Source organism: Oryzias latipes, chromosome 9, assembly GCF_053564925.1.
Source record: "Oryzias latipes strain Hd-rR chromosome 9, Olatipes_Hd-rR_3.1".
NCBI classification, from domain to species: domain Eukaryota; kingdom Metazoa; phylum Chordata; class Actinopteri; order Beloniformes; family Adrianichthyidae; genus Oryzias; species Oryzias latipes.
Window position 1 is genome coordinate 24,655,035 of NC_136245.1, and position 23,424 is coordinate 24,678,458.

At 36.4% G+C, this 23,424-nt stretch overlaps 1 protein-coding gene across 3 annotated transcripts in view; it reads left to right on the top strand.

Moving 5' to 3' along the window:
• Window positions 1-18,798, top strand: part of frmd3 (FERM domain containing 3) — a 48,367-nt gene extending 29,569 nt beyond the window's left edge. For 2 of the 3 annotated variants that reach the window (XM_011479016.4, XM_011479015.4), the window contains exons 9-15: window positions 191-254; window positions 2,946-3,034; window positions 4,627-4,701; window positions 5,530-5,598; window positions 5,755-5,879; window positions 13,406-13,643; window positions 14,560-18,798. In XM_011479016.4, the coding sequence (XP_011477318.1) occupies window positions 191-254; window positions 2,946-3,034; window positions 4,627-4,701; window positions 5,530-5,598; window positions 5,755-5,879; window positions 13,406-13,643; window positions 14,560-15,037 (1,138 nt within the window). In that variant the 3' untranslated portion in view covers window positions 15,038-18,798. The remainder of the gene's footprint in view (window positions 1-190; window positions 255-2,945; window positions 3,035-4,626; window positions 4,702-5,529; window positions 5,599-5,754; window positions 5,880-13,405; window positions 13,644-14,559) is intronic. The other variant, XM_078953090.1, reaches the window with a different exon arrangement.
• The last annotated feature ends 4,626 nt before the right edge of the window (window positions 18,799-23,424 follow it).

Genomic DNA, 23,424 nt, shown 5'->3' on the forward strand with positions numbered 1-23,424 from the left:
AATAGACTAAAAACTAAACTTAATACTACAAGCCAAAGAACAAATATGAGCTCACATGAGAGATAAACAAAATCCTCTTTGCATCTCAAATGCATATTTCTCCTGTATTATAAACTTAAAAAATATGTCATATCATTCTTTATAGGGAAACACAAAGATGTGTTGAAAATATATATTCCGTTGTTTGCAGGATGGATGTTAGTAAGCTGAAGTTTGAAGGGAAAACCTTTTACGTCATCGGGATCCAGAAAGAGGTGAGTACAGTGTTTAAAGGTTAAAACTAGTCGGTATATATAAATTCCATGTTCTCCTTTAGTGAGTTGCAATTTTTTGCATTAAATTCTTCCCTTTCCTTTGACATTTGTACCCCTGTGAAATGAGACAGATGCAAAAATCTTTTATTCTTTCTTCCTTTTCTTCCTTCCTCCCTTTATCCGTCTAAAGATGAACTGTCATTTTTGTCATCCTTTCCACCGTCACGCACACTGTACAAATGTGTCGCTGTTTCACATCTCCTTAGCAGGCAGGACTCACTGCAGCGGGATGGTGTTACCAACAGTCTTCTCACTCACACATCATGTGTTGTTTGTGGTCCAAACAAGAATCTGGTTGATGCTGTTCCATCTCAGAGAAATAAAAACGATAAACTGATTTTACGACAGGTTTTGGACGCTTGCTTTACTTGTTTGCTTCATCCAGCAAAACTGTGGTAGATACTGAGCAAACCCTTTGGTTTCTAGTTGGAAGACTGATGGTTTGCACTTTAATCAAGCAGCCAAAGGTTTTTAAGCGTCCTCATAACTGCTCTCTGTATTGTAGCCTTACTCAACTCTTTCATTGCTGCTTAACTTATCAGCTTGTTCTGTCAAACTCATGACGACCTTGAGATTCAGTTTTTTTCTTTGTTTGTGTCTCTTCTTTTCGTGTTTAAACATAGTCATCAATGGTGAGTACATTAAATGTGTGTCATTATAGCAAAGCAGTCTTGTCCTCACCTCACTTTAGAATCAGAGCAAATGTCAGCATTTTTCCATTTTTTTAGTTGTTATTTGTTGTCACTGTCTTTTTGTAAATGTCATTGTTTCTGTTTGTCACTGGCTTCAGTTTAAGGTTTGTTGTTGCATTCCCTCACATTTACTTTTTGTCTGTTTGGCAACACGGTCACAGTCACCCTTCAGATTTCAATCATTGTTATATTTTGCAATATAATCCATGTATGTCATGCCAGACTGTTTTGAATTAGAGAGGGCTGTTTCTTTTAATATTACATTTTTTTAAGATAAATTATGTGTATCAGGATTATATTTTTCCCCATGTGACTGATCATATATGATGTCTTCACATCCTGCCCTCAATCACTTGCATTTCCTTTCCCCACCTTGAGCTGATGATAATATTTTATTGTTTTATGGTGTCCTAAAATAACAAAGGCATGCAACTAAAAATAATCTATTTTAGCATACATGAAGAGAAAGTCAGTGTTTCTTTGTTTTTACCTAAAGTTGGGCCGATACCACCCTCTTTATAAGAGTTTTATTAGCTAACTTGCAGAAAAATTACTCAAAAGACTAGAATGCTGTTCATGTAAAAAAAAAAAGTGTTCTTTACATCACATAATCACCTGTACATCATAGGATTTGTAAAGTGAGAGACCACAACTATGAAAATGATTTGATAGGAACAAGTACTGACGTTGCAGTGTAGCTTTCATGAACACAACAAAAGGAAACAAAGCGAGGTTTGTTCCAGATCTCACTGGATGATTCTCAGACTTTTGTACCAGGACAAATGCGTAACTTTAGTTCATGTTACACGGATGTTAAATAAGAGCTTTTTTTTCTCTTAAAACACAAAAAATTGTTGAAACATTATTACTTCAATTGGATCCTTGTTTATACCAACTTGTATTTACTACGTTCTCAATAAAAACTGCCTTTTGAATGTTTTAGTCTGTGCATTGGAGAAAGTTATGAATCTGGCACAATCACGACAGAAACCTGCATTTCCAAACATCCTAAAGCTAGATTTAAGTTTTGTGCTCAAAAACGCTTATTATTCCCAAGACCCAGCTTGGTCTCCTAATGGAAGTCAATAAATGTAAATGGAGCTGCATGGGAATTTAGAGGTGAATATCATCACTTTACAGTAACAAGTTCATGGTTTTTTAATTTGTGGTTCTGTGGATCTGTTAGAGGAAAGACTCACAACTATTGTGTTTTATTTTCCATGTTAGATTGCGTCCAGTTTATATCTATAACTGCTATGTCATGTAACTACGATTATAAAAGATTATGCAGTCGTTTTACATTTATGAAATGATCACAAAACATGCTTAAAACCCCCCCTGCATGTCACCCAAAGTAGGAAGAAAGATAGAAAGAAATTTTTCACTGATTGTTCCACCATGAGATCTGTGCACACACATGGCACCTGCAGCACATGTGTGTAGGTGTGCACAACTGAGACCCTCATGTAACTGATGCATGACAAAAGAGGGAGCTGTGCATTTAAGTGCGAAGCTTTAAATTTTGCATTGAAGCTGCCTGGGCTGCATTAGACATTTATAGCCATGACACATGCCCGATATTATGTTGCAGCAGTTCATTCCCATGTTATTGATTTCCGTGTTTCCTCCTTGCTGCTTTCTATCCCTCTAACCCCGTCTTTGAGCCACATCGATCTGGTTTCTCATGTTACCAGGTTTGCAGCGTAGAAAACTCAACGTCTACAAGGATAAATCCTCACACTAAGTTTATAAAGCTGGTGTTTTTCAAGATATAAGCACCTTTTCTTCTTGACAGAAGCACCAAATCTTGTCGGGTTTACAGCTTCTGTTGGTGGACATTTTGCGCAGCTCCCTCACATTTGTGTCCTTTACTGCTCCTTTATGTTTTTGCTGATAAATCCTCACCCTTTCTTTTTCTTTGATTGTATTTTCTGTGCAGAAGAAACTGGTCCTGACCTTCCACACCTCGACTCCTGCAGCATGCAAACACCTCTGGAAATGTGGGGTGGAGAACCAAGCCTTTTACAAGTGTGTCTACACACAAGCACTCACAAATCTTACATGAAATTAGTTTGCAAATTAACTTCCACAACAAAAAGAAACACAACACACAAATAACAAATATTATCTGGAGCAGTTAGGTTTTTTCTTATAGCTACAGTGATCCTCCCCATCCCAATATCAGATTTCCTCCTTACCTCCCTCATGTTCATGCAGCAGCAACGTTTCACAGCAGCTATTATAAAAGATGCAGTATAAAAAAAACTCTGAAGTCATGTGAGATATTTCCAACAGGACGTTGGAAGAGATGAGATCTTCTAAAGGTCAGACAGAAGTGAAGGCCACTTCTTGATGGATCTCTTTATGGTGCCCATCAGCCTTCAAATTGTGAATCATTCTCAAGGTCCTTGTCACCCTGTGTACAGTAGTCACGCTGTTTAAGTCCCACTCCGATCGTCTTTTGATTTATTGTAAAATCGTTTCCAGCTGACTTTTAGTTATGAATATGCTGTTTTTAGCCAAAATCAAAAAAACCTGCGTCGTTTTCTAGGACATAGGAGTTCATTAGACATTTGCCCCTGAGTTGTAGGCAGGACTGTTAGAGCAGAGTGAGCCTATCCTCAGTTCCCATCATCCCTTTATTTACACTCTCTCCAGCTAGCTTACAGCCCCTTACATTACCGGTGCAATAAAAATGGTGAGAAATATCAGAGCCATCCAGTCTTTATATATTTCCTCCATCATGAAAAAAATACTACAACATGTTAAGAACACCAAAAACACATTTTTCATTGGAGTGGGTCTTTAACGTGGGCTTTTTTATGGTGGGCAATATTTTTTCTACATGTTTTCTGCATTAATACATACATTTGAATGTTAGATAAAATCTCAATAACAATTTCTGTGAAGTGATTTGCAGCAGGAACAGCTTTTATAATGGCACCTGTCTGTAGCCGTGGAAACTAATATCTTCACTCCAGCAGCCTGAGGGTCTCTAGGAGTTACATGGTGGATGTCAGATGTCTCAGATGTCAGGAAAGCAACACAGCTCTAAATCAAATTAGAGCAAATTGAGTTTGTGTGAGTTACAGTCATGGCTGCCAAGTGGAGTTTAGTGAACACTTGCTCATGAAGAGGAAAGGGAATGACTGCACCCTGACACCGCCTCTACTGACCTGGAGTATAGTTTCAGATTAAATGTCAACCGTATCCTCATCACAAAATGACATTCAGAAATATTATAAATTGCAATAAAGGGTCAAGACAAAAAAGCATAAAACAAACTTTTTCTCCGAATTACAAATACTATGGACTTCTTAAAACAACGTCTGCCTTTTTTAGGATTCTAGGAATCTGTTCACTGTTCGAAGTTCATTGTAAAAAGCAGAAAGATCTCTAACAGCTCAGATCACACTAACATAAAACCTTTTGGACAAGTGATATAGGTAACAAAAATAATACATTAATTGAAAATCATTTTTAAAACATGCAAAAAAATAGCCCTTCTTTTATTCCTGGTGACACGTCCAAATTGCAGAACTGATGTTTCCAAAGAAATTTCACGATTCGATGACTGTATTTCTTCTCTGTTTGTATATTTTTCTCCATCTGGCTGACAGATGTGCGAAGTCAAGTCAGATAAAGACTGTTTCCAGTAGCAACATCTTCTTCAAAGGCAGCAGGTTCAGATACAGGTGAGACAAATGATGCAGTTTACATGAAAATAAACTGTGTACAATTTATGATATGTAATTTGCACAACTCTTTTTTTTAAATGCAATGAAAGAGAAATAAAACAAAACAAAATATTTACTCATTTATAATTGAATACAAATTTGTGAGCCACTTCCTTTGTTGTCAAAATTATAATTTATATGAAAGCAGACAATCATTCGATTCCGTACAGTTGTTTAATTTCTTGATGGGTTCCTGTTGCTGTTAATGCTGCTTTGAAATCTCTCCGAAGTCACAATTACAGCAAAAACTTGTAGATATGTTAACTTTGATCACTTTTACACAAAGTTTCAGTTTGTTAGCCTGCTAATACATTCGGTTAACACATAACTAATACCACAATGACATTATAAACATTACATGTCAATCCAAAACTGGAACAAGATTCATACTCCACAAAAAAAGCAAATGTGCATTGAACAAATCAAGCATCTAAAATCTCTAAACAATACTTTTATGGAAAGTGTAAATGTTCTGATGCTTTTTTAATTATTCAGTCTAATTTACCATTTCCCCATTAGTGTGCACAAAATGAGTGAAGAAAAAGATTTCAGGTCTGCTTTGCCCTGAAATGCACAAATAGCTTTTTGCCTCTCAAATCCAACTAATGGAGCTTTTGACGGTAAACTGTTAGCTAATGGAGTGTTAAGCAGATCCAACACATTTGTTTTATTGCTCTTTTTTCCATTAATTAATATTTTTATTTTGATATCAAAAATATATTTTCATAGATTTAGAGAATATCACATGTGCTTGCTGTTCTCAAAATGCATATCTGTCTCTGTTAGTGGAAGGGTAGCAAAGGAGGTGATTGAAGCCAGCTCAAAAATTCAGAGGGATGCTCCAGAGGTGCGCAGGTAAGAATACTAATGCAATATTTCTGCAGCTGTGCACAGATTATTAACATAGATAGAATATTCAGATTTTGCTTTAACTTCTGTGGTTACAGGAGTCAAAGTATACCAAAGGATTTCATGATGTATGTCAGTTAACTGTTGTTTGGTGTTTTTCAGAGCTCAATTTGGTCAGAGTCGAAGTTTCAACTCTCTGAGTCACAAAAATCTCATCATGAACATGGAGCCTCTGGTACCTGCACTGCCCTCCACCAATGAGTACGAAGAGACGGCAGCAGACAGTGGTACGAGGATTCTGCTTTTTATGTACACAACAGGTTTTAGTTTGACGCCATCCTGAAATGAATGCTTGGAGAGTCACAGGGGTGTTCCCTTGCGTAGGAGGGGGCTCATCTGCCCCACCCATAGTGAGAGGGAGTTAACTGGGCATCTAATACTCTGATCTCTTCGTCAGCCTCGTCTCCCTGGAGACACCAATTGCAGCACGCTAAAAACACTCCTCCCGAGATCCTGCCTGAGAAAGCTATCGTGCCTCTGAGCATCTGTGAGCTCTCACAGTTTCAGAGGCACTCTGACATTAGACCAACACTCACAAATGCTTCTAAGTAGTATGGAGGGAAACTCGAACTGCGATTAGCAAGTGAAGGAGGAATTATCCTCATTTTGCTTGGTTATTTTTCTATGGATAGTAATGTTCATTTTTTGCTTGTTTTTAATGATTGGGTGGCCGTAAATCACATACTTAAATACAGTTTTTAAATAAAAAGATGAGTGACAGATTGAGGAAAAACGGATGGATGGAGGGATAGATGGATGGAAAAGAAAACGAAGAACCCAACATTAAAACATGGATCCTGTTTACTCTACATTATTTTAGTCTTAAGCTACGCTCACACCGCCCTCTTCAACGCAAATTCATGTGACCAAATGTGACAAATTTCAACCAAGGACTTGTATTGAATAGTGACGTATGGATGGCATTCCTGTCATGAGGAATAAATTAATAATTCTAGTTCGTGGAATTGTAGGTCTTTGGAATTATAAGACATCAAGGCTTTCATAAATAAAAATAGAGCTGTGAAAGAAAATGTCTGGATAAATATTCACGAGATTTGCACTGCTTCAACATTTTGCACTTAGCTTCCTCCAACTGGAGGTGGCAGACATGCGCTAATAAACAGTAGAAAAGAGGAGAAGAGGCCATCCCTGCTTGTCGAGTGTGAACACTATGGGCTAAAGGTGCTTTCAATAATGCACATTCTTCAAGTTCTTGAACGCACATCACATTCCTGGTATGAATGTAGCATTATAGGTTTCTTGAAAGGACCCAGTAATCAAATATCTAGAACACTTTTGTATTTATTTATTTATTTTAACCGAAAAACTGTTGGGAGTATTGTTTGTTTGTTATATTATTTACTTAAAGAGGGAATGTTATTTCTAATTATATAAATGTGTGCAAAAGCATGACTTTTATACTGTTTTTGCCTTTGACTACACCTTCTCCAGCCTGTCAGCTGTGTGTGACGGCTTGTCCCCAATGACACCAGGGTGTAATTTAATCTGAAAATTACCCAGAGGACCACATACTGTAATTTAAGGATTTTTAATTGGCTCTCTAAATGTGGAGACATGACACAACTTATCTCCATGCACAGAAACACCTCTGGGTGAGGGAAAATTGGTCAACTAATTGGAAGGATTTAAGGCTTGGCCTGTGTGATACTAAAAACTGCAGTTATTGGATCTTAGGCTATTGTTTGTTTGGAGCAGTATAGTGAAATGATCAGTGATTGCTGCCTGTATTTATCAAGCTGCCTTTATGTTTATTAATGAAAGTCAGTTTTTTTTGTTTTTTTGTTTTTTTCCAGCAGCAATATAACCTTTTGGAGTTATAGAGAAAGAGCATTTCACTTGGATTACAGTAACTGGAAAAACATGAATGGATCCAGTGCTGCCTGGTATTAATATCTTGTGTTTGAGAACAATAATAAACTCCACCATCCTTCACAGCCCAAAGCACACTTGTTGGTTATCTTGATAAATTGAAGGAGTCCTGGTGTGACACTTTAAACTTTGTTGTGTAACTGCTGAAACAACCAAACCTGGCGCCTGCTACTATAATGCCATCATGTTACTTTGTCTTGTTGGCGTTTTCAGTCATCAGGAGATTTGAGTATTCTCTGGCTAAACAAAGCATTTTTCAGGGGAGGCTGTAGCAAAGTCATTCCCAGAAACTCAGCAAACTTTGATTTTTATATTTACATTATTTTTTATTGTAAATACAAAAAGTTATAAATACATGTATATATCTGACATATGTGGCGGTTCTTTCTCTGATAGAAATTCTCAGTTTTGTGTCTTAAAACATATTTGTTCTTGTTGCTTTTTATTCAGTTCTGATGCTGGTTTTAGTATTTTACACATTTTCATTTCTTTTTTTATTTCTTGCCTAAACTAATTAACATTTAATCTGCACCAATGACCAGTATTTGAGTCAACAGTTTTATTTACAAAGTGCTGTTTTGAAGACACCTAGCTAAAAAAAAAAAAAAATTTAAAGTTTCCTTTTCAGCACTTTGGGTTTCCTTTTTTAGAAAATCTTTTAGAAATTGTTATCAAATAGTGGGGAATGCCAAAAAATCCTGGCCATCAGAATTTTTCCCCCAAATTTATTAGATTAGTTAATTTTCCCTTGGCAGGATTAAAAATATCTTCCTTTTAGCCTTATGACCTAATATGGCAAAGCCAAGAAAAAGCGATGAAGCAGGCTTTTTTTCCTTGAGACAACCTTTGCACAGCAGATTTATAGACCCCATAAAAAGTACTCACAACACTGGATTTTTTTTTTTAGTTTGCCCATGACATTTTTGCATGTTCTCATCATTCTCTGTCCTTTCCCTCTCAGTATTTCTAACGCTTGCAGCGTTGAGCTGTTATCTGATTGAAGCATAAATCAGGTTAAAGGCTTGGTGATAAAGAGAGAAAGTTGAATCAAAGAGGGGACAAGGAAAAAGAAGGAAAGAAAAAAACTGAAATGACATAATACATGGAATGTATTGAGAAGATAGAAAGATCTCAGAGACATTACAAGTAAGAAAGAAGATGGCTTGAAAAAGGATTATTTGATGGATTTAAAGGTTTAAAAACAGGGAATTGGGTGCTTGAGACTTTTTTGTGAACTAAATATTATTATACATTATATATTATACATTATATTATTAAGTTGCTTCAAATCCCAAACAGATACTTTGTTTATGGGTTAAGTTCGATGTTTCAGGTCCATAATCCCTACAAGATACACTGGAAAATTATCCGTTAGCTTTAGCTATTTAGATTATTTCTCTGCCTCGCCTGAGAAAGCTGGAAGGACATTGCTGTCTTATGGAAATCCTCCTTCCTCTGGGTCCAGAAATCCTGCTTTTTTGCTTGAAAAAATTATTTGAGTTAACAAAAATTCCTTTTCTCTTATTTTGTTTCCATTAACAATCAGCAAGCATGAGAGGAACTGTTCGGACATGCACACAGAGGACACAGGAACTGGGATTTTATTTTAGGAGTCCAACTAATAGGAGGCTACAAAATGCCATAAGTAAATATTTAAATGATTGTAATACCATTGAATGAAACTAAAGCAAAGATCAGAAAGCCTTACATTAATGAAAACATAAACATATTTGGAGCCTGGATGGGAAATTGACATCTAAAATGGTTTTAACGGTTCAAAAGCTATTTTGATTTATGGTTCTGCTACAGACAACAGCTTGAAGCGACAGCTATTCCGCTTGATTATTTTGTTTTTAGTCTGAATTTTTAGCACTAATTCTAGCATATTTTAAACTTTTAATAAAATCTCTTGATTGATGTTAAGGTTGGTTTTTGTTACTAATTTTTGCAATATTTTTTGTGAGCATAAATGTAGTATTTGTAGCTTGTTCCTGTGGAAGCCATTTCGGAATTTTGTGTCAGGTTTGTATTGGCTTACAATCAACTGGAGCAGAGGGAGGATCTTGTAAGAGCCACTTTTTGAAATTAAATTCCCTTTATTTGAACATGTAAATACTAATTTTAAAATTTAACCAACAAACAAAGACACAATCTAAGACATAATATTTAATGATAGTATGGAAAAAGTCACAAAGAGGCTAGTTTGATTTGACATAGCCCAAACACAAATCCCGACTTTCTTTTTTGGTTTTTATCAAGCCCAACTCTTTTTTATTGTGTCAGTGTTTTCACTCCATATTTTACAACTTTTCTTTTTTATCATCTTCATTAGCTAATATTTACCTGGATCTTTTGTCTTGTCAGCATTACCATGCCGTTGCACCTGCCCTCTCTTAAAGCAGTAGACCTTCCTCCTTGTCTCCATTGCTTTTAGTATCAGAATTTACTGCCACCTCATCGGCTTAATCTGCTCCTCATTTTTGCTCCTGCTCTCCTTACCTGTCTCTTCATCTCAACTCAACCAGCACAAATCCCTTCTTTCTTGGCCCAAAGTCAGTGACCAATCTTTAGTTCCTTGTGCAAATGCATGATTTGTCTAAAATATCAACCTTATGGCCCCCGCTACAGGAAATAAAGAAAGAAAGAAAAAGAAAAAGAAAAAGGACAAAGTGGAAAAACTAAAAAAAAATTAAGAAAAAAAATAATTAAGAAAAATCTTAAATATAAATACCTAATACTTAATGAGACAATAGGCAGCAAACCTATTGCATGTACTAATAAACCAGAACTTCTACAAGGGTACCAGAAAATCCAAAGTGAAATTTCTATTTCACTAAAACAAAAGTAGCTGCAATTGATAATTGACAAACTAAAAGATTTAAATAAAATGTTGACTCTTAAGAAAGCGTTGGAAGGACTCTGGGATAAAGTGTCCTTTGGACCATCTATATTCAGAGCTTTAATCTCAGCTCTTGACAGAGGAAACAGGAAGCTGATGCAAGGTCATAGTTGACCTTGTTGAGTTTGTACAGTGTGTTCCCTTCCTAAAATCCATACACAAATACACACATGTGCTTTATTTTGGTTAGCATCATGAATGATTAGTTCGTATTAGACTTCATATTCATTCATTTCTTGTGTAGGCTGCATAACCCTGACGAACACATCTGATAGACACATTGAAACATTAATTTAACAGTTTTGACATTTAGTCAGATTTAGGAACAGATATTTCTCTCTCAGGGGGAGCAACTAAAGAACTTGCTGAAAGGAAAGGAAAGGCGGAAAAAATCCCTCCCCTATCATGGTTTGGGCCTGCCCCTCTGTAATCAGAGTTAGATTAGCTGCCACTCTGAAGTTAGGAGCACCTGGTTATATATAGAAACTGAAGCTTTGGGCTGATCCTTCTCTAATGCCCCCTCCATTCTGTGTTAATATCACTGACATTCACAGAAGGGCCCACCATGTCTACGTATGAGAAACGGTATGTGTCTGGTGTATGTCTTGCGGCATCTGTCTCTGAGTGCATGTACAGGAGCGGGCATTTGAGCCCAGCTGGCGACCCAATCAGGCGAGCCATTGGGGTTTGTCTGCAGACAGCTGGCCTAAGGTTGTTCGTCCTAGTGAGTGATGGAGCTTCTTGAGCACAGACAAAGCAACGATGTTGGAAGCAGCATCCTGCAAAGTAACTTTGAAACGGGAGCAAGTAAGCATCCACATGTAGGTGACATCAGCAGCTACGGAAGCCAGGGCAGTGCAGGAGAGATTTGTCAGAACAAAACAGCTGAGAGTGTAGACGGAGAGCGGATGGAGGATGGAGAGACCGGTCCTGTTCAAGTATTCCAACCAGGGGAAGCTGCAGATGAACCAGACACGTCAATAGTGGTGACTGAAGCCTTGAGGTGCCAGGTTAAAATCACAACACGCAGGAGCCTCCACCTGCGTATAGCCAATCACACGACTCGGGATGTGTATGTGCGACTTGTGGGGCATGGGGAACGGATTGCTGGAATCAGTACTGGATGTGGAAGATACACCCTGAAGCAGGGTAAGATGAAGGGCAGCAATACTTTAAATTTAATTATCTATTTTGTGCAAAGTTTTAAAATTTTATTGTAGAAGTTTGACATAATGTGTCTGGAAATTACTATGTATTTAAATAACTAGATGGAAAAATGCAAAGCTGGTAGGACAGCACGCAGTCTGCATATATGCCAAATGTGGAGTAAAAAGATCAATGGAGATTTTTGATGGGCTATTCTGAAATACACGTAACAAACGAAACCTAATAAATGTCATTTAGTGTGAGTTGTTGCTCAAGTTTTTTTTTTTACTGTGCCACTGATAAAATACACAGAACGGACAATATCCAACCTGTTTAATGCAGACTAGATAGAAACATTTAGTTGAAATTAAACAGGATGATTTTTTTTTTTTACTCAAAGAAAGCATGACTTTCTGTATGGTCTAGACAGTATTAACCATGTGTGTAAGTTTGTGTGTGTCATATTTGTTGGCACTATGGAGACTACAGGCTTTACAGGTACATTTGACCAGTTTTATGCAAAGACATAAGATATCTCGGCTCTTTGTAAAGTTAAGGGTTAAGATATGATAGAGGTTAGATTAATATTAGGGTTTGAAATTAACAGTTGATGATTAATATTATGGGTAGGGCTAATCATGTGAATAGTTTAATCAAATACAGGCTTGTATGAACAAAAGCAGAAACATAAGCACACAATTTCAAAAATGTTATGAAAGTCGTGATAGTTGGACTTTATTTCGGTAAAAGTCAGAACTCAAATTTTTCTTTAGCTTCTCACTGCCAAAGTATACTGTTTCTTTCCTTTATGAACTCTCATTTCTGTTTTGTTTTTTTTAAAACGGAGAAGTTGCTGACTGTTGTGCTGTTACTATTTGTCATCAGTTGATATCATGATTCTATTTCCTTCCCTTTCTTTTTGTGAGTTTGTGTGTAGTTCTTATGACGGTCCCCAATTCCATAGTTTTCTCCCCTAACATTGTATTGCGTCTTGAAGTTTTCACTCCATGACCCTCTTTCTTTTCTTGAACTTTTAATTTCCTTCCATTTTTTTTTCATAGTAATAGGTCTGCTTGTTTTTGTTAGGTTAAAGTTACCTTAATTTCTACTGACAGTAACAACTAACAAAAATGTATGACCGTCATCAGTTTGGTTGCAAACAACCATAATATTGGAGATGCCAGAACAAAGTCTGGACCAGAGGTTTTGACCAGATGAGGTCATGAAGCTCTGGGCATTTGCCGTCCACTTCCCATTTGTGATAATCCACCACAGGAAGACAGCTGGCCTTATTTTTAACAGTCCTTAGGCGGATACACATATAATATCAGAGAGTCGGATTGACTTTGAGGCATCGCTGTTGTCTTAACACTCATCATTAAGTCAACACCTCCGAGTCTTTGTATCCACATGCAGCTGCTCTCTTGTCAGGCTGCGTCACATCAGTCAGAGGAGTGACGTCCAAAGAAGTTTCTGGTTTATTTAAACTGATTATAAACTGCACCAACACAGGTGGCATAATTAAACTGTTGATAGCTGCAGGTCTTTCTGTATGATGGCAGGGAAACATCCAGAAATTTAAGGCTGTGAGACGCACCTGCAGCAAACCATTTAGATGTTGGCTGCTGTTAAATCTCTAGATTATGGGCAAGGCAAAGGTCTAAATTCTTCTTTTGTCTGTATGTTTGTAATGTATGTGACCCCTGCTTCATTCTTATGTGAAGCAGTAACACCATCATGTGGTCGAAGTGCTGAACTACAAAACTTGGAGATCGTGTCAGAGGTCTCACCCAGGCTGTGGTGTCTTTTTGTCTGTAGGTGCTGTTGCTGTGAAGGACTCTGTCCCCCTGTCTTCCCTTGAACATCCAGCAGAGCCAGCTGCTGCAGAGCATCGAAGTGTCAAAGGAGATACCTCTGCTTCCAGCAATGACCTGCAGCCTCCCTGTGTTTCTACAGAAAACTCTAACCTCCGACCTCAAGCACTGAAAGATGAAGATGGATTTGAAGAGGAGGAAGAAGCTGGTGGCGCACTCACCATTTCTGAAACTGCATACAGGTTTATACAAAGTTATTGTATAAATAATGCCTAAAGATGCCTCTGAATTGTTTTTCCCTTTTAGGTTACTTTGTTAAAAGTAATTTTAACTAAAGCAGTCAACCATTTAACCCTTGTGCTATCTTAGATGACCCCACCCTTACATTGACGTGTTCTCCCTACCATGACAAAGGTGGATAAAGGTGGAAAGATTTCATGTAATTTATGGACACCAGTGAGGTTCACTAATCATTGAAGAAAAAATACCCAGCTGTTGAAAGACAGTTAAACAGTATATAGATAGGAAAAAACCAAGGTAACTTAAAGCTATCAGAAGATAATGTGCAAAAATTAATATATAATTCCTAATTTGTACTTGAAACTGAACATGGTGAAAACTACAGGCAGAACTCATCCGTTGCTGATGCAGTAAATCCCGTATTTTACATAAAATAGTAGGTGTGAGTTACAACCAAGAATTTTCTTCTAAAGAGGCCCAGTCTCCTTTTCAATGTCCTAATAGCTACAGCAATAGACCTTTGACTCTCTAAAAGACTTAGTATTTCCCTATTTGTGAAAGCAATGCTGAAGCAAGCACTGACTATGCGCTCTACGCCTCTCATATTGAAACACAATATTGCTTCTATTTTTCTATAGTTAACAGCCTTTTGGCTCATGAATTTAATGTAAATTCTCAACTTATAACTTATGGAATAAAAACTTTATTCTTGTGAAATACTTTTGTACTCATAACTTTATAAGTTTATTTTTGCAAAAGTTTGTCTTTTTTCCTGATAATTTGTGCGACTTTATTCTGGTACAGTTTTGACTTTACTCTTATATATTTCCTTTTCTTTTTATGGTGGCCCTAATACTCCATCTTAGTGAGAGCATAAACTTAAAAGACTACTTTGAATGTTTCCTTTCCTGTTTCCAGCCCCTGTGCCAGCATGCTTCCCAGCCCGGTGGATGACAGTCAGGGAGGCGTTGACCTGCTCTTCTCTCCGGTTCAAAGTCCAGCCAGGCTGTTGAGGGAGCTGCACGCAGACCCTGACATTCAGGCCCAGCTAGAGGCTGAAAGGGCGCGAGACCGCGCCTATGAACGCACCCGTCTGGCTGCAAGAAGTCAAATGAGCGGAGTCCTGACCAACAGTCTCCGCTTGCTTTCCTCCAATGAGAGAGTCAACGCATGCATGCTGAGCGTGGTCCGCTTCGTTTCTGTGGTGGTAGGCGTTCTGCTCGTCACTGTGCCCGCCCTGCTGCTTCTCCTGGAGTCAGACATCAACTGGTCATTCCTTCACGAGATCCGACAGACACCAGAGTTTGAGCAGTTCCACTACGAGTATTACTGCCCGCTCCGGCGCTGGATCCTTTGCAGGATCAGCATGGCCATGGAGAACCTGTGGTCAGACTGAAGAAAAGAAGTTCCCGTTGGAAAACAAGCGTCCGGTTGTCTGTCTTAATTGTTTGATTTATTTGATGTGTGTTCAGTCTTAACTAACTTACGTCAAAAGAGTTAATCAGTCAGTGAGGTGAAATAATTCTACTTTCACTGTCTTGTCCAACGGCGCATTACTTATTTATGATGGCTGACAAAACTGTAGCAAAGTGCTTGTTATAAATGTATATCCAACGAGGTAGTTCTGTGGAACTTACATCCATTTCTGCAGGACACGCTCTCCCCTTTGCCAGTATGAATGACTGCAGGAGCATAACACCAACTATGATCCTGACCCCAAGAGTCAGATACTGTTAAGATGGACACTTGGCCAACGTAACTAAATGAAGGAGCAAAAAAAAGGATGGTAATAAGCAAGAAATAGGTTAAAAAAATTACAAATACACATTAAGAAGTAAATAAAAAACAACAACAGTAATTGTTGTTTTGTTGTTTTTATGGAATCCAATAGTAGTCTGACCACACCTGATGCTGACAAGTGGGTACAAATTTTCCCTGAAACATTTATGATGTGTTGTCCTCCCTCAGTTCACGATGCTAAATTGGTCACACCCTGTCAGTGGTGACAGAGTGGGGGGGGGGGGGGGGGGGGGGGGTTGTCAAAATGACTTATTTGCAGTGTACACAAACCACAGTCAGAGATACATTATTTATATCTAAATGAACAAATATATTAAAAAGTACTGTTAAATACATTGTTTTTAAGGTTTTTTACATTTTTATGTGATCTTTCAAGAGTTTTTCAATCAGAGGATGTACTTTAAGATTATTTTCAAATTAAGAGTTTACAAAAGATGTATTTAAAAAAAAAAAGAACACCCATTTGCTGCAGTGTCTGGGTGACGGGTGTTGAGAAACATAGTTTTAAGACTACCGCTGGCATTTGTTGACGTGGTAGTCCCTTGGGCTTTTCGTGCCGAGGTTAGAGCACAAGACATTTCAGATTAGAGCTGTTTGTGACGATGTCCTTTTGAAAGCAGGAGAGGGAAAGGAGATGCGAGTACCTGATAAATGTTGTGTTTTGATGGACTTTCAAATGTATTTTGCACTACATCTTAGCTTGTATGTTAGAACATCTTTCAGCATTGTGGTTGACGAGAAGTGTTTCAAATGTGAATGCAAGGGGAGAAGAAAAAAAGGGAAAAAAAGAAAGTTACAAGGTTTGTCATTAATGAGGGCTTCTGCTGACCCCACAGAAACAAAATATGTTTTACTTAGTGGCACAAATAAAAAAATAATTTATACCCAAATACATTTTTCTGAAATGTTTCCTGGAACATATATAAAGTCTTAATCAAATCAAGAAGGAAAAGACAAAAACTGCATTTTTAACGGAAATTGATAGCTAAAAAACCAAGGTATGGCATGGAGTTGTTTTCTGTAATACTGCGAATTAGTTCATGCAACTTAAAACTAAAAGATATTTATTTGTGTGATTTGTCTTGGAACATAAAGCCATCAAAACCTTGTAAGTTTGTCACACAGAGGGCTTCTTCAGTGTAGTGTTGTTGCTTTGAATTGTAGAAGTTAAAACATGCAAACAGTGAGAAAAAAAATCTTCAGGCACAATAACAGTTGTCTAATAAAAACAAAAAACTAAGTTTCATTCAAAATGTTGCTCAGTTTGGATGAACACCTCAGGAAAGGGCATTAGCAATTTCTGTCAAAATCAAAGTATGTCTAAAAACCTGCATGCAACATGTGCATCTTAACATATTCTAATCATGTATTTTACTCTTCAGGCATTAAGCTTTCATCAATATCCAAGCTTTATATGTGTATGCTCGAATATTGCTTTAATTTTATCAAGAAAGAGTGTGTCATTTTGTATATCACAAAACCCGTCTCGGTTGAGTTTTACAATGCAAAGGCCAACACCTTCTATCAGGCTCATTTAAAAGATGAGTTGTGCTTTAAAACTCAGATACTATGATATGATCATTTACCACATGGATGATATACGTTAAAATCACATTTGTTTTCTTTTTTTGAAGCGTTAGTGCTGGATTTGAGAGAATACAGATTTGTACAGCATCATTTTTGTGTAATATACTCCTGTAACAGAAAATACATGTGAAATTGTTGTGTCATATATGCAGACTTTCATCATTGCATCATTGAGCATTTGTCAAAGTATTTTCAGTTCCAAAAAAAGATTTAAAAAAAACTTTGCAAAACTGAGATAAGATCAACTTTAATGCAGCAAATGAAACAAATACATAGTCTATCTACCCCATAATTTCCCTCAGTCTCCATTTGTAAGCATTAATACTCTTTGATGCAATGCGACAACTAACCAGCAGCTTCATCTCTAAAAACAAAAATCAGTATTGCCTTAGAAACACAGCTCCATCCTGGTATAACTTCTTTCCTAGCACTTTGCTGTGCTTCATCTGCTTCCAGCCAAACTAGAAAAAGTCATGTCTGCCCCTTTTTCTCATCGGTCAGTGCAAAGAGCATGCCCTCATTTGTAAATATTGTGTTTATATTTGTGGCAAAGGCAAAAAAAAAAAAAAAAAAAAAAAATAGAAAAAGTAAAAGCTGTCCTTTCTTTCTACCCTCTCTTTGTCTTCTCAGTGTAAGGTAGTGTAGATATAGGCTTGGCTGTCTCAACCACCTTAGACTTCTGCATGTGTTTTGAACATTTGGGAGAGTCTAAAGGATTTTTAGAAAAGCCTTATCCAGGAAAATTGTTTGAATTCAACACTTTATTTTTTGGCTCAGAAAGACTGGCAAAATTTGGTTTTTAATTTTGTTGTTGAGATAAAAAAAACAATTGCGACAGAAAATGTAATTCTATCATCCCATAAACAGCATTTCAGTTAGATGCATTATGATGCTATCACTGCGTGTCTGTACAATGTTCAATAGCTTTTTGCTTCAGTAATAACAGGAATGCATATTAACTAAATGAAACATTGTTGGAAATTTGTCCATTTTTATAAAAAAAGAAAATTTGAACCAAATTTCAGCCATCAAACTAACTGAATACTGAAAGTTCATGTGTTTATTAGTTTATGATCAATGTAAACCATTTCTTAAATAATAGAGTTGTTTTTTGAGTGAAGTAAAAAGTCTGAATGACCTGTGGTAACAAAGACCATTACCCCATTAGTCACTGTAGCATTACATGACATTGTAGCCCATCTATGATGTCCTCAGTAGCTGTTTTAAACTAACTTCTTTGTTTTTATGTTACAAAAAGCTTTCTCTCTTTTTGTTTTAAAAGCAACAAATGTTAAACTGTGATTACCTAATTGATGTCAGATTATTTCAATGCAAAGTTACAATTTCCTGACATGAGTCAAGTATTTATAAACCTTAAATTTGATGACTGCGCTGTGGAGACGAGTTAAACTCAACTAACATAACCATTTAAAAGTAATACGTGCTTTGAACTCGTTTATTTAAGATTTTAAATATTTGAACTCAGGTCTACTTTATGCAAAACTGATAAAAAATAAATTTTGAAAGAAATAATGTATATTCTTTCAGTGTTATGTGGGCATGCAAAGTGGTAAATTCTATTGCACGGTTTGGATTTCGTTTTCAGCTGTCAATCAAACCTCTTGTTTATTGGTGTGGTTGTTGTTTTTTTATTTTTTTATTTTGTTTTACTTGTTATGTTCTTTCTGCCTATTTGTTTATATTTTGTTTTCTGTGTTTTAAAAAGAACACAATTAGAGATTTTACTTAAGTAAAAAAAAAAAAAAGAAAAAGAAACTCTAGTACTGACCCTCCTCTTCTGGGACAACCAAGCCTTATAAACTTTGTGAAGTGAAAATTTTGAATGTTTCTATGTTCTAAAAGCAAAACAAATGAGTTGTTTTATATGTTAATACTGCCACAATAAATCTCAATGAATATATATTGGTCTTAGTTGTGTGGAACAATTATTTATTTTTAAACATGTCACCAGAGTACACAATTTTAACAAATCATTTTTAGATTTTCTGTGAGCTTTTGTCTCCACCTGGTGTTAGAAAAGTAGTTATTGCAGTTTGTCATTCTTGGTAATAGCTTTGTTTGTATAAGTCATGTTCAAATATTTATGCAGGCACTGATCCAATGGTTTGTGCGTAACAAACCTTCACAGTTGCTTTGGAATTAAGAAAATAGAAAAATGTGAGATTTTTGTCCAGTGTAATAGGCCAACTTGTTTTCCAAAACATTTAGAAAAGTTCTCACATTAAACAGAAAACATGTCAACCTAAAACACACTGGTTAATGTATCCTTTCTATAATTATTTTATTTATAAGATAATTACAATACTTTTTTAGCTCATGCTGAAGTCTTCATTTAGTTTTACATAATGAATCCATGAAAAGGCAAAGAACTTACGGACGCATTTTATGTTAAGTAAACCACAAAATCATTGGAATGAGAAGACAGATAAATAGAGAATAAAGAAATCCGAAGTGAAATTCCCACTCAGATATTTGTGCATTATTTAAGCAAAATCCATAGCATTCTTTTTGACAGCTAAAGGGTTGCAAATCCCAGTTTAACCCCTTCATGTCTGACTTTCTATTTATATAAATTAATATTCTTCAATCTTTTTTCAGTTCAAGGTGATGCTAAATTAAGTGGAGTCCTGTATTTAATGCTATATTCCGAATTAGCGGCACGTGAAGGGGTTAATTTCGCTCTCTTTTTTTTCTTTAAACAATAAAATTAAGTTGTATCAACTAAATGTGGATCTACCAGATCAGAAAAAAACACCACTAATGTCACTATTATAGCTGCATTTACATAAGTAATCGGAAAGAATGCCTGATCGGAAGAAATATGCGTTGTGTAAACAAGCTGTTCGTAATAGTCTGCCCCGATCAGACTCCTGATCAAAATTTCTTTCGAGATAGGTGGGTCATGCCGATTGTTGATCCGATCGTTGTTCATGTAAACAGTTCATTCCGATCGTGTGTCACTGCTGCTCTGGTTTAACGTCATGCATAGGCGGATGTTTCGCTCCAGAGCGAACCGTGACTCTGAGCAGAACAGCCGGACTTATAGCTTTGTGTTTGAGGGAAGGAGAGGATGCTTTGTTACGTGTGGGAGGCTTCGGACTGCCATCCGTCCCGCAGCTCTGTGTCAACGACCAGCCGAATTCAGGAGAACCATGTCTCCCGTCTCTGAGCAGAGCTCGGGCCGCCAGCTTTTCATATCAGCTTTTCAAAGCAGAAATGCGGCTCAGTCCTTAGAAAAATTACGTGGTCTGTTACATATATGCATGTGGAAGCTCGGCTTGTTTACAGCGGGACTCATTTCCTCTTCCGGTGTTTTAAACAGAACTGCGCATGTGGGAATGATTTATTCCGACAGAAAGTGCTGCGCATGTTAACGTTTGTTCTAATCGGAAAAGGTTTTCTGGGCCCACGTACACGGTTGAATTCTAATCCGACCATTGATCCGATCGAGATATTTTGCACATGGGTTCTTCTGGGTTAAAATCTATGTTTTACTGAATTGACCATGAATCTAAACAGGCTGACATTACAAAGAGGATTTTTATAACAACAGCGGAAAACCTAAACGAGTCAGTAGACTAGACTAGTGCAAGTTAACTCTTTTGAAATGAATAACATTAAATTCACAAATTTTTTTAATATAAATAACTTAATCTAACACACATGCTTGATTTGATAAAAGTGCTATTTTTATGGAATTTACACGACATAAAACAGAGGGGTCTTCATCAAAGATGATTTTTAACCCTTGTGCTATCCAAGGCACTTTAACATTGGGAGTTGGGTCATCTAGACCCACTAGACAGTGCTCTGAACCTTTTTTCTTCAATGATTTGTGATCTTCACTGGTGTCCATGGATTACATGAAATCTTTCCACCTTTATCCACCTTTGTCATGGTAGGGAGAACACGTCAAAGTAAGGGTGGGGTCATCTAAAACAGCACAAGGGTTAATTGCTTCAATTTTAATCTTCTACCCTTAACTAGCCCACCAGAAGGACTTCTACCTTTATGGACAACTTGTTTTTGTAAATTGCGATTTTTTTCCCTCCTCAAAAAAACACTTTTCTCTTTTCTTGTCTTGCATTAGTCAGTCGACAGATGTCAATCCTGCATGTTTCCTGTTTGTTTCCCTCTGATTTGTTGGGGGGGGGGTTTTTGGATAAAGTTTGAAACACAGCGGTGGGACTTCCCAAACTTTGTCCAGGGAGCCTATAGAGTCCCAAACTGTCCATAATTATATAAATAAATATGACCTTGTGCAATCACACAATCAACCAATAAATCTCTCATAACAATAAATAAATAAGTCATTCTGAAAAACAGCAATGTGAAATAAAAACAAAGCTACTTTGTAAAATATTGATTTTGAAATCCGAGGTTCTGAAAAAAGCCATAGAATTCTAATAATATTCAACTTGATTAAAAATGAATATTTTAAAATGCTGTTTTAAAATAATGAACAGGTTTTTAAAGCAAAATGAAATATATTTAATAATATAACGGCTAATTTAAAATCTGTGTGCAGGTTTTTCACGATTTCATGATCTTTTTATATATTTATGAGATATATATTGGTTGATTGTGTATTTGCACAATGTCATATTTATTAATTAAATTATGAACAGTTTAGGACTCCATAGGCAGCAGCATATGGTGTGTTCTCATGAAGTAAGCTCTTACAGCACTTTCATGTGCTAATAAACCCCTCCCTGGACAAACAGCAGTTATACTAGAATTACACTCAGACTCACACAGGTTAGAAACAACCTCAATGAACCACAGCAACAAACATTAAAATGAAGAAGACTTGTGGGTTTCCCACTCCTCTTTAAAAACAAAGAAAACTCAACCAAAGCTACTGGCTGTAGAAGAGATGCTGATACAGCAAAAGCCAAAAAAAGTCTGTGTGAAACTTTGGCATATGGAAAATATGCATCAAAGTGCAGTGCATTAAGGAAAATCAACGTAAGAACATTTATTAATTCTTTGATACAGCTAGTTCGACCTGTGCATTTTATGCCATGAACTGAATAAATTGCTATGAATTAGCGAATACACAACACAGAATTTAGAATCAGCAAAATATTCACTTTTTTTTCTCAAAAAAACAAATCAAGGTCACAAGTTTCCCTTGTCCCAGTTTTCATGGTAACCACATGCCATCACTGACTGGTCAAATGGGTGATCATGTGATCACTGCAGGATGTGGCAGATGGATCGGAGAAACTGTAAAAGTTGAAGAACTTATTTTCCTCTGTAACAACTCTTTTTTTCCTTCTCATTTAAAAATGGATAAAACCAACTGAAAGTCCTTACAATAACCAATATCATACTCAATTTAAAGTGTGAAAAAAATGATTCAAGATGAATTCTTTAAATAGACAAGATTTAATAATTTTAGGATGAATTTTATGTTATACAATTTTTTCCCACAAATCAAGGTTGTTGTAAAAGCCTGTTTGGTGGTTTGGACTTGCTAGAAGGAGACGCAGGTCTGAGATGAATGTCATTAAATTCTTCGCTTGCATAAGATGTGACTGTTGCAAAACATACAAGAGTTGCTTCTTTCTTGTGATGAGCGCGCAGTGAAATCCATCCAAGACCATAAAAATAAAGCATAGCGGAGGAACACAACACTTCACTGTCTGAAAGCACCACTTGGAAAGTATAAAACAAATCAGCTGCTTGTGGTGTCAAGAAATGGAAAAATACCAGAGTGAAAAATAGAATTAAAGGATTTTTTTAAAGTACATTAGCTAACACAAGTTATCTATCAATGAAAAATATAAAAACTTTTAAAATACAAAATATCTTCCACTTGTCGTCATGCTTTCATTGCTATGAATGTTAATGAAACGTTCAACTACTTTTTTAAACATGAGGCTTTACTTTCTGTTCATGGTTGATAAAACACACTTGCATTTGGGAATTATGTCTTTAATATCATTAGAAACAATGTTTGTTTTTTTTAGATTGGGTTTATCAAGCTGTTATCAAAAAATGATTGAATGTTACTTTTTTTTTTAACACACTGTCCTCTTCTTTGCCTTTCAGCTGCTCCTTTTAGGACCCTCTTCCATATCTATAATTTATGAGTAACTGAGTTGAAAAAAACAGAAACAATAACTGTCTAACTGTTGAAAATACGGAGTAAATATGGCATTCTAATAAACTGGTACTAAAGATTCTTCTATTTGAAAGGAAAAGTAACGTTTATTTTAATGCATTTTCTCAAGTTTCTGGAGAAATCTCTTTCTGTTATGGCCGTCATGGTTTAACACTATTAGCAACACCATTTTTAGCAAGCATAAATCATTTTTTATCAAGACTACGGGCATAAAAATGTGGTAAAAAGTGGGTGGGGATGTGAAA